The following is a 12,429-nucleotide window of genomic DNA, read 5'->3' as shown; positions in this document are numbered from 1 at the left end:
TAGCCCCATAGCAAGAGAGGCTGGCCGATATCTGAAGGATCCAAGGATTGCGCCATGAATATAAAGGGAAATATCTCTGAGGGAAGGTGACGTTTGGTTAAACTGAAGTTCCTCTGTTTTTCTAGAACTGCATGTTTGACACCTGTAACTGTGAAAAGAGTGAGAACTGTATGTGTGCTGCCCTCTCAGCCTATGTCAGAGCCTGTGCTGGTAAAGGAGTATTGCTCAGTGCATGGAGGACTAGTGTCTGTGGTAAGTTTAGAATAACAAACAAAAAAGAGAACCAACCTGGAATTAAGGAGAAATTTCCTGACAGTTAGAACCATTAACCATTAAACAGGCTTCCTTCAAAAGTTATGGATGTTTCATCACTGGAGGTTTTTAAGGAGATATTGGACAGCCATTTGTCTGGTATGGCACAGGATCTCCTACTTGAGCAGGGGGGGTGGACTAGAAGACCTCCAAGGTCCCTTCCAACTCTTATTCTGACTGTCCCTACTTGCTTTTAGCTCAATTAAAATGCTGCTGAAGGGTCCCGGACCATTGGAAACTATCATATTTTTCAGAGAAGAGGAAAAATATATATGCTATCAAAATATATACGTATGCTAGCCTTAAAAAGTAACTCCAAAATTAGCTTGGAATCAGGCACATACTTCAATAAACTTTTTTTGTATTTATTTTAAAATACGTACCATGTGTGCAAAATTCTCATGCCTCATATTGCGGGTAGAGTTGATTTAATTCTAGCCACTTCTGATTACTGAACTGTTGAGAGAAAAATCATCAGGGTCCATTCCAAGCCGGGAATAAACAAAATGGAGACTGTTCCGAAAAGAAGGTTGCAGTTTATTAAAGAGCAAAACTAGACAGCAATGTGACTCTGGGAAAGCTGTTCACATATATCTGGGAGTGGTGGGTTTTTATACTTTCTTGGGATTTTGAGATTGTTTCCTGTTCCTGTTTGAAGCTTTGTATTTTCTGTGTCATGTACTTTGACCTGAGTCTGAGTGTGCTCTTTTGGTATTGGTGGGTTAATCCTATTTTGTTTCCTATCCTTAGAGTTTGGGTGAGGGTATGTAGATTTTAGGGGTCTTTGTCTTCCTAATCTCATCAGCTTCTAGCTTCCTGCTCCAACCTTTCTGAAAAGATTACCACATCTGCATTTCTAAAAGATGGCCTCTGCCTAGTTTCTGCTTGGGGGAAAGGGGCTGGGGCTGGTTTCTATCTTTTTTTTTTAGATCTTCTCCATTATTCCTTTGGGGAAATATATTCTGCCTTTTTTAATATTCCCCAAAATATTTGTTTCTCTGGATTCTTCCCACAGAGCTTTATTGGACTCCTATTGGTTTTCAACAGCTGAATTTTTCTCTCTCCTTCCAAGACTACTAGTGGTTCACATGCCCTCCAGCCTTTTGCCTTCAGTATGCTGCCCTCAGGTTCTTTAGGTTTAATAGGCTGATACCCAGTATTTTAACTGTGCCAGTGGCAAATCAGAAGCCAGTAAAGTTGTTTCAACAATGGGGTTATATGGTAATGGCTACCTTCACCAACCAGGAACTTCTCTTTTATGAGCTTTATTTTAGAAGGTTGCAGAGATTTGGAGAGCTTCCAACCTCTTTCTCAGAAAGAGAGAGAGAGAGAGAGGCAGAGAAAGAAAGAGCCATTGCAACCTACTGTATATATTAATTTATAGTCATAATCGCTACATGAATCCTGCCAGTAAATCAATTCTTTTTCCTTTTTCTCTTCTCAAGCCAAATTCCAAATTTGTCCTGAAACCTGGACTTATCATTACAATATTGAAACATGTCAAGCCACCTGCCGAGCCCTCAGTGAGGTTGATGTCACTTGTAAAATCAAGTTCCCTCCAGTGGATGGATGCACCTGTGAAGAAGGGACATACCTGGATGACAGTGGCAAATGTGTGCCTGCCTCTAAGTGCCCTTGTTACCACAAAGGAATTGCCATTCCATCTGGAGAGGTGGTTCATGAAAATGGCATCATGTGGTGAGAGACCTGAAATAAACGTAGTGGTGGGAAATAGCAGAAAGCCATGAATCAAAATGAAACAAAATTATAGGAGGAAACAGGCTTATTCAACCTTACTTGTGAACTGACAGTTCAGGGCCACAAATGCCCTAGAACAAATAAAACTTCAAATCTGGTGTAGTGCTATTATTTTTACTTGTTTCACTGAATGGAGTTAAAAATGGAATGGACGTACCTATTGATCAATTTTGTAATATCTTATAGTATTTCCATTTTTTTTTTCACATTTCCATCTGTAAATATTTTGGGCATTAAAAGATACTTCTAAATGGCCAAATCTGTCTGGTCTGAAAACCCAAGCCTTTTGAGAGACAGAAGAATGAAAATTTATTATTTTTGGAAATAGGACAGCAAAACTGAAATAGAACTGAATTTAATCGATAAAGGAATCACTTTTTTATTTGGTTTAGCTAGGTCAAAGGTAAAGTGGTAAAAGTGTGGGAAGCTGGCAATAATATACTTGACCAGTGTGGATTTGTGGCCCACCCATTTCTGATAAAAATGCTTCACATATCCTTAGGAAAGGACACTATAATAAATGTAATAAATCAGAACTGTAAGCTTATTACACTTATTGCAATATAATAAGCTGTCTTACTCTCTTACAGTACCTGTGAACAAGGCCAGCTTCAGTGCATTGGGGAAGTGAAACCACAATCAGGTACAACCAGCCTTTTATTTCCTGTTTTATTATGATGGTTTTCCAACCTTGTTCAGATCCAGCAAGGAAAATCTATGCCTAAGGCAAGCACAGTACTTTATGAACAATTTTGCTATTTAATTTGTCATAGTAGCAACCCCATCTGGCAATGAGACCATTAAATGGCAGAATTTGTAGAAACTGAACATCTGATTGGTTAATCTAGAACGAAACATTGAATTAGATCTCCCCACAAGAGGAGAATTCCTTGAACAAAGTTGTTGGCTCAAGATACTCTGGCAACCAAGAAATATGCAACTGATTTTTCCTCTGTAACATGCAGAGTTTTGATATAGGATGTCCTCGACTCTCCATACCAGAATTGGGGGACTGAGGAGGTTGTAAGAGAAGGAGAACAGCCACTGAAGTTTCACAATCCAAACACTGTTTTTAAAACTGAAGCATGAATATTTATGTGGATTTAATTTGTATACACAAGCAAATTGAAAATTTTATCAATTATATTAATTTTATGATTATTAAGAGGCATTTTCCAACTTTGGGAAATAAGATTCAAAACTAAGAAACCTAAACAAAACAAGATTGTGATTCTTCTAACGTGGGGTCCCATGTTAGTTGTATCCATAAAATCTAATATTTGTCATAATATAAAATGTGTAATTACTGAATTACTTTTTTTCTTTCTACCAGTTTGTGATGCTCCTATGGTCTACTTTGACTGTGACAATGCCACAGCTAATGCTCATGGAGCTGAGTGTCAGAAGAGCTGCCAGACACTTGATATGGGATGTGTAAGTATGGCTAGTTGCAAGTGGGTCTGATTTTAATAGCTTTTTCAGGTTATATGGGATTGTTTTCTTAGTGAAAATGCAGAACAGAAATTTAATAAATAAAACAGCATATTAATAACTGAAATTATCATCAACTGAGTTAAATATATGAAGCTGTCTGCCAGCAGGTAATTGACTGTAATGAAAATGGTCTTTCTGTCTCTGAAACTGCCAGCACAACTTGGCACACTATCCTCCTATCACTTTAGGGACTTATTGCCAAATAGAAATCAGTCTGTTGGGTCACAAGAGATGATGGTTAATGAAGTACCTAAAAATCTTCTCAGTTCTTTCTGGAGTAAGGAGAACTAACTCTTATGATACAGTAAACGTGCTTAACAAGCATGGCTTGGTCATGATTCTGCATACTCTGATATTTGATTCTATTAAAGGTTATTAAACTTATGCCAAGTCACTGTCCAGAGGTGCATAAAAATAAAATTCAGGGAGCCCTCTTCATATCAAAATTCCTGGAGGAAAGGGAACTTGAAACACATTTTTAAAAAAGTAGGGAGAACTGGTGCTAATTTGAAATCACTTTTCCTTTGTACGATATCTTAGAAATGTTACTTCTTGTCCTACACTTTTGTCAGCTAACACTTTTTGTTATTCCTCTATTATTGCAGTATAGCGCGCAGTGTGTCTCTGGTTGTGTGTGTCCTGATCAGCTAGTGTCTGATGGTACAGGCAAATGTATACCTGCAGAAGACTGTCCATGCGTTCACAATGAAGCCACATACAAACCAGGAGAAACTATCAAAGATAAATGTAATACTTGGTATGTATAAATTGATGGCTGATATAAAACTGATTGCATCTATATTGCATTAATGTGCACCTATTAACATCTAGTATGTGTTTGGCTACATAGCACATGCAAGAACCGAAAGTGGATATGTTCTAATAAACCTTGTCTGGAAACTTGCTCAGTTTATGGTGACGGTCATTATATCACCTTTGACGGCAAACGATACAGCTTCAATGGAGATTGTGAATACACACTGATCCAGGTATTAAACTCTTTCTCAAGTTTCTACTATCATAAAGTTATATTTTTTTTAGACTTGAGTGTTTGTGTTCATGAAAACTTAATGCCACATTCTTTTCTGCAGAATCAGTGTAGTAAAAATAAGACAAATGTAGAAGCTTTCCGGGTGATCACAGAGAATATCCCCTGTGGTTCTACAGGGACTACCTGCTCAAAAGCCATTAAGGTGTTCACTGGGGTAAGTAACTTAACAGCAGGTAAAAACATTATGACCTGTAGTATGAACAAAACATGCAGTATGAACAAAACAACAAAACATGTAATATGAAATATTTATATAATAAGTGGAAATCTTGAAATAGTATATGGTAACCATAAGGCATTATATTTGTAAAAATATCCACCAGCCAGTGCAGAACTTGCCGACAATGGAAATCTCCAGCTGAAATTATTAGATGTAGTGGCATTGATAGGTGGTTTGTGTGGTGTGGGTGGTTTCTCTCTGTGGGGGGGGGTGTCTTTGATAAATGTTGGTTCCTGGTGACTGCCTGAAAAAAATCCTGCTGTTTTCTTGGCAAAGTTTTTAGGAAGTAGTTTTCCCTTCCCTATTTCTTAGGGATGAGAGAAAGTGATTGGCCCAAGGTCACTCAACTGTCTTCATACATAGGATGGGACTAGAACTCATGATCTCCTGGTTTCTAGTCTGGTGCCTTAATAAATACACCAAACTGGCTGTCCGTTGATAAATATAGATACAAATATTTATGTTGCTTCTATTTTCTCTTTTAGAAGTATGAGTTAGTACTTACAGATGGAAAATTTGAGGTGATAGAGAGACTTCCTGGTGGAGGTGAAATTCCATTCAAGATCCGATACATGGGCAACTACATGGTGATAGAAATTTTTAACGGAGGAGTGATCGTGATATGGGATAAGAAAACCAGTGTGTTCATTAAACTCAGCACAGACTTTAAGGTGAGGTGTGAATGCAAAGAGTTCTATTCATTTCTGAAGAATTGCACTGAAAAATTGTTAGAGAATGAATGATACATTTATAATATTCCCCTACTACAGTCAATGAAGAACAATGTTTAAGAGTTAAACATGCACATTTAAATATTTAATTGGCTTGTTAAATGGATCCTACTATGGTTCTACTTTACAGTCAATTTAGCTTTATTTTGGTTGATAGAACCATTGATAGCAGTGAAAAAAATGCCATGTAAAAATTTTATTTTATTTTATTTATATACCGCCCTTCTCCCGAAGGACTCAGGGCGGTGAACAGGGCAAATATATAAAAAATACAAAAATACAAAAGTTAAAAGTAAATTAAACATATGCCCGACTAAAAACAGTAAATACAAATATTAAAAATGACCATAAAACCCAACCCATCCCCCATCAGACCAGGCCGGCTTGTTCAAATAAGAGTGTCTTCAGATCGCGACGGAAGGAGCGAAGGTCGGGCGCCATCCGGAGCTCAACCGGCAGCCGATTCCATAGCTCCGGGGCGCCCACAGAGAAGGACCTCCCCCTGGGGTCCACCAATCGACATTCTCTGATCGGTGGCACCCTGAGGAGGCCCTCTCTGTGGGAACGCACAGGGCAAGGCAATGTTCTGACATTATATTATGCAGAGCAGTAAACATGGTCATTATGAATGACAATTTTCTGTTGACCTTGTTATAGCTAGCATTATTTTTACCTGACTTTTTGGCATTCTAAGAGCACAGACGATTGGCTATAGCATAAATATTTGCATTTCAGAAATGCTGCAAATATTTTTATTCTGGTGGACTGACCCCATTTAACATTGGTATTTATAGGGAAATTTTAATCATTCCTGAGGAATTTTGTGAATAACCGAAGAGGCGTGCATGTGTGTATCCCTTGAATTGATTATCAACATATAACAAAAGCAATGCTTGGAAATCGCACTGAACTAGGTTCAATGAAATATGAGCAAGCGTAGACCTGTGAACTCGCATACTCACTTCCCTATTTGTCCTGCCAATGTTTCACATTTTTGGCAGCTTCCGGGTGAGTGAACTTCAACTCTCAGAATTCTCCTTAATAGCCATACTACTACGGAATTCTGGGATCTGAAGTCTATAGACCTGAAAATTGCCAAGGTTGGGAAACTGAGTTCCATATGGTTGAAAGCAATGCAAAAGCTTTCATTTCTGTTTCCAGAAGATCAAGGCAGAATACAGAGTACTCACTCCTTGCTTTTTTTTTTCCCAGTGACTATCCCCAGTGATTGGATGAGCAGAAAATAAAATTACCACTCAGTGAGCATCCATGTCTGAATATAGGGATGAACCTGAGCTTCTCTAGATCTGGGCCAGTACTTACAAAGACATCACATTAGTAGACAAACTATGATTGACATTATGATCTGGTTAATTTTGAACCAGCTTTACACAACCTCCCTTCCAAATAGCTTGGGATGAGAACTCCCCAAATCTCGCAGTTATCATGGCCAATAGCTGGAGACATCTATTTAAAGACAGTGTTTGAAAACAAATATTACAGCTCAATGTAACCAAAGGTTTTGCATGAGGAAAGACCCACCCACTCACTCAGTGAAACATAACCTTTTTCAGTTTTGTTAGGGATACTTGTGCTCCATTCAAGGACAACTTTTCAAAGTTGGGCTATTCAGTGTATGGTACGCAAATATATGCACACATAATGTTGTAGAAAATGTAATTTCATATTTTTGGATTTCTTTTTTTTTTATTTTGAGCAATGCCTGATTCCCCTGAAAAGAACTGTATATTTCATGGGATAATTTATCATAGAGTAAAATACATAGCAATGTAATAGCTTGAAGAGCTCAAACAGCTTTTGAGGATATACATTCTCAGAGGGGCAACCTTTGATGCTTTTCAAGAAAAAAAATCAATTCTTGAAATAATTTTTGGAATAAATTGGCGTTAGCGGGAGATGGGCATGTCTATTTCATTGCTATGAAACATAATGCTGTTCCAGTGTAAATAAAAACGTATTGGTTTCATAGATGCCTAATCATTTTTTGAATCCACATTGAGCATTCCTAGACTTGGGTTGATCTTTAACATATACAATTTTGTGTACATGAGTTCAAACTATGTGTGAGAAATCCTTCACAAAAACATACTTAAAGGTCCCCGAGGAACTGCATATTCTTCAGCATTAAAATGGTTAGGTCTCTAAAGGTAGAACCTCTCTCCAGTTTTCAATTTGTTTGTGCTTTTCCCTTCTCCAGGGTCAGGTCTGTGGCCTTTGTGGAAACTATGATGGCAATGACATCAATGATTTTACCACCAGGAGCCAGTCTGTAGTAGGAGATGTCCTGGAGTTTGGTAACAGCTGGAAAGTTTCTCCCACTTGTCCAGATGTCCCAAGCAGCAGGGATCCTTGTTCTGCAAATCCCTATAGGAGTTCCTGGGCACAGAGGCAATGTAGCATCATTAACAGCAAGACATTTGCTCTCTGCCATCCTCAGGTAGGAACAGATCCATTTCAGAAGACTATAGAGGACATTTGAACACACTTTATCCAATACAGGTAATCCTTGACTTACAAGGGTTTGTTTAGTGACCAAAGTTACAACATCACTGAAAATAAGTGACTTATGACCATTTTTCATGCTTACGACCATTACAACATCCCCATAGTCACACCATCAATAGTCAGACACTTGGCAACTGGCATGTATTTCCAACAGTTGCTGTGTCCCAGGATCATGTCATCATTTGTAATCTTCCCAGCTTGCTTCTGACAAGCAAAGTAGATGGGAGAAGCCAGAATCACTTTAATGACTGCATGATTCACTTAACAACTGCAGTGATTCACTTAACAACTATGGCAAGAAAGATCGTAAAATGAGGCAAAAGTCACTTAACAACCACCTTGCTTAGCAACAGAAATGTTGGGCTCAGTTGGGTTCATAAATCAAGGTCTACTGTATGCATGTAATTGCTTAGATCAATATATAATAGCCACAACCCAAGCAACTGTAAGGAGATGCTGTCATTCTGGCTTTCCAAGGATTACAAAAATAAATAAAACCTTGTTCCAGCATTTTGTAATTCTCAGACAAGGATTCCTTTGTAACTGGGGTCCTTTTTCTACCAACTCTCTAATCTCAGGCTCTGCTTATTCTTTAGCAAACCTGACATGGTAGCAGGAGGGGGCATTAAATATGGTTGCTAATAGATCTTGGTGGTATATTATGAAGTGGATATTGTAAATATTGCTTTCACAAACTTTTAGCAGTGCTAAAAGTATGTCTACATTCTTTTTTAATTAATCCTAAATGACATCTCCCCAAAGCATTTGGGAATATTAATAACTGAAACACATTTCTGGATGCTCTCTAATATGAAGCATTAATGGTGGATCTAATCAATACATAATCTTGCTCTAAACCTAGGCTAAATCCCCTGAATATTTTTTTCATAACCTAACCTTTAATCCTTTTATGTCTAAGTAGCATTACATTGCCTTACTGATGGGCAGCTAAAAATATTATCTCCATTTTTGCAATGCATACATTGCCTTGGTCACTGCAACCATTTAAATCGATAATTAAGTCAATAATTTCTACAGGAGGAAATCAAAAACAGATCCCACTATGGTTCAGCTTTGTATCCTTGATAGTAACATATCCAATAATTGTTGCATGTGAACTGTTCCTTAATAGATTTATAGAATACCTTTTTGTTTAATTGCAAATTGCATCCTGGTCTATTGCTAATGACAGATGATTCATAATTGTTTCATGTCTACTAGTTGCATCCCAAAACTACTGCTTTCATAACTACAACAAATTGATTTGTCCATACAGTTGGGCATAATACAACAAATGGTACTGTACAAATGAAAGAAAGAATACTGATCAATACTGTCAATTCTCCAGAAGGATTTGGTTGGAAAGATAAGAATGGCAACTGGGAGAAAATATCTCCCCACCCTTTACCAAATTCATCAACCCAAACTAAGGCACACACTGAATTAGGTCCATTATTTTCCTACCAGGTTGAACCAACTAAATATTATGAAGCGTGTGTATCTGATGCCTGTGCTTGTGACACTGGAGGAGACTGTGAATGCTTCTGTACAGCTGTAGCTGCATATGCACAGGCATGTCAGGAGGCTGGCGTATGCATCTCTTGGAGAACTCCATCCATCTGTCGTGAGTACATTTCACAGGAAGGTTGAAGGTGGGAATAAGGAGTAGAACTTGGTTATAATTTGTTCATTTCTCAGGACCACACCAAACAGGATTTTTTATACCACAAAATCATCATCATTGGACTTAGGCTGAGTCTTTTGAATGCATGCAAATGCTGTAAAAGCTGAATGTATTACCTCTCAGGGCTGATGGTTACATTTAGTGTTTCACATCTTTACTGCAAACTTGTATCTCCATCTCAGAGTCCCTAAATATTTCGAATTACTTTAAGTTAAGGTTGAAATTTGTTGAACCATGGTGCTACTACATGGCTAGAATGGCTATGATCAGATGTGTCCTTAAACTAAGAAAGCCTTGCTAGATTGCTAAGGAAGATATACCTATGTCATATGACTAAGGTGAGATGAGAAGAGTAAATGCAGGAGAACATTTGGAAACAGACTAATAATTCTTGAACAAGTTGTGACTGTTCCAGTGTATAATGGAGTAGAATTTCCCTTGCCCCCACTATCAGATTCAAAGAATATTCAGTCCAAAGTCCTGTTTGCTATCCATGAGACAATGAGTTCAGTGAAAAGTATGAAATCTCACGAGACTTAAGGATTCCCAAAAGATTTAAGCCATTTTAGCTTACAAATTGTATGAATATATATCAGATTCTGTGGATGCCATTCAGCATTATACTACTGACTACCCATCTCACAGAAGTAACTGCTGCTGATTTTAGTTGGAGTTCCTCCAAAACAAGTCCATATGGAACAAAAGGAGATGTCCTCTCATAGTATTAAGTTCAAGGGCACTTATTTTAAGATAACAATCTTTATTTTATGATGTTATCAAGTAAGAAATCATATTAAAGAATATCATAAGGAATATCTCTTGTAAAACAAACACATTTCACTCGATCTCTTTGTTTCTTTCCAGCTTTATTCTGTGATTACTACAATAAACAAGGAGAATGTGAATGGCATTATCAGCCTTGTGGTTCTTCTTGCATGAAGACCTGTAGGAATCCACATAATTGTTCACTTGAATTATATGACTTGGAAGGTACAGTATTTATGCATCCTATCTTTGATTTGCAACAATGAAAAAAAGCTGAAAATTGCATTAATTGTTCTAATTACTATAGTGGGAACTATTCAAGACTTGTTTAAGAAGTGAGGATATAATTTTTCCAGTAACTGTTTATACACAGAGTGTTAAATTTATGAAAAAAATGATTTGTTCAATTGTGAATTATTCAAGTTTAGTACTATGGATGCATGCAGTTTTGCACATGCTAACAAATAAAAGATAATACTTGGTTTGAACTTAAAAAGTTATTTCTCCCCCAAAAAACCCCCACTGTTACCTGATCTGTCTGCATAACATTTATTTTTTAAACCTAATTTTGAAAAATGTTTGGAGCTTTGAAGATTAGATTTTGAAGATTAGATTTTGTTAAAATTCCTCACACGTCTCTATTTTATTGCCTACTTTGCTCATTTTGTCTGGTGCTTACATTAGTTCTGTTTCTTACTGTAGGGTGCTATCCAAACTGTCCAGCCGATAAACCCTACTTTAATGAAGATGAGATGGACTGTGTCACCCTTGATAAGTGTGGCTGCTTTGATGACAAAGAAAACTATTATAAACCAGGAGAAAAAATGCCTTCAGAAAAGAGCTGTCAGTCATGGTAAGACTTGTCTAGGATTACGAAGTTTGTTTGTTTGTTTATCAAATTTATACAGCCACCCATCTCACCGAAGGTGACTCTGGGTGATGCACAACAATGGATAAAGCAAGAAGTTTAACTAGCAAGTACAAATATAAAAAAACATTGTAATACATATTCTAAACCCACAAAATACAACCATAAGTAAAGGGAAGATTTAAAAAAATGGTGTCCTTATCAGTAGAGCCATCTAGACAAATCTCCTGTTTTCTGGCAACCGCAGGCCTGGTCACATGATCAAGTCCTAAGGGCCTCTGAGAATATCAAAAGGGGTGGGGCCAGTCCAATTTGGGAGGGGAAAAATACTCATTAATCAATTGCCACAGTAGAGAAGACACAATAGAGAAGGCATCAAGTGTAGATCCCTAGCTGATGTTATCTGCAGTACCCCTTCTCTGCAAGATCTGATGGGGTGGGCTAATTTAAGTGGAGAGAGGCAGTCCTTCAGATAGGCCATCCCATGCCACAAAGGGCTTTAAAGGTTAGAAGCAGCATCTTGAATTGGAACTGGGAGCAAACTGGCAACCAGCGCAGCTCACAGAACAGAGGTGCAATGGGTGTCATTTTGACAGTAAACATAACAGCTCACACCACTGCATTCTGTACCAATTGAAGCTTTCAGATAACTTAAAGATCTGGCAGAGGCCTTACATAAAATAGCATTATGATTCATAAAACAAGAGCAAGAATTAGCAGGCAACATTGTGAAATACACTTCTGAGGATCAATTTCTTGAAAAAAAAATGTCATACTGTTAATGCACTCTACTCTGTATTCGTCTCATCCCAGGGTAGACTAAGAGTTTGCTCAAATCATTTCAAATTGACATTTATTCGTGTTGATTGTTTTTTTGATACTCAGCTATTTTGTTCCAGTTAGGCCACAGGATCTCCTGTCCCTTTCTCTATCACCAGTCTTGTGAGGAGACACATTTTCTGAAATAATTAATAAAACTTACTTTTATTAAAGGGAAATATTTTATTTAAGGGAAAAATA

At 37.5% G+C, this 12,429-nt stretch overlaps 1 protein-coding gene across 1 annotated transcript in view; it reads left to right on the top strand.

Moving 5' to 3' along the window:
- Positions 1-12,429, top strand: part of LOC308669900 (mucin-5AC-like) — a 62,075-nt gene that overhangs the window by 10,977 nt on the left and 38,669 nt on the right. Inside the window, exons 10-21 of the mRNA XM_081330898.1 lie at positions 126-252; positions 1,758-2,010; positions 2,661-2,713; positions 3,404-3,504; positions 4,170-4,321; positions 4,415-4,553; positions 4,656-4,769; positions 5,321-5,506; positions 7,785-8,024; positions 9,560-9,716; positions 10,641-10,766; positions 11,244-11,394. Of these exons, the coding sequence (XP_081187024.1) occupies positions 126-252; positions 1,758-2,010; positions 2,661-2,713; positions 3,404-3,504; positions 4,170-4,321; positions 4,415-4,553; positions 4,656-4,769; positions 5,321-5,506; positions 7,785-8,024; positions 9,560-9,716; positions 10,641-10,766; positions 11,244-11,394 (1,799 nt within the window). The remainder of the gene's footprint in view (positions 1-125; positions 253-1,757; positions 2,011-2,660; positions 2,714-3,403; positions 3,505-4,169; positions 4,322-4,414; positions 4,554-4,655; positions 4,770-5,320; positions 5,507-7,784; positions 8,025-9,559; positions 9,717-10,640; positions 10,767-11,243; positions 11,395-12,429) is intronic.

Source organism: Vipera berus (genome assembly GCF_964194415.1).
Source record: "Vipera berus genome assembly, chromosome: 1".
NCBI classification, from domain to species: Eukaryota; Metazoa; Chordata; class Lepidosauria; order Squamata; family Viperidae; genus Vipera; species Vipera berus.
Note: the sequence above shows the minus strand (reverse complement) of the source record. Positions and strands in the feature narration are given on the sequence as shown.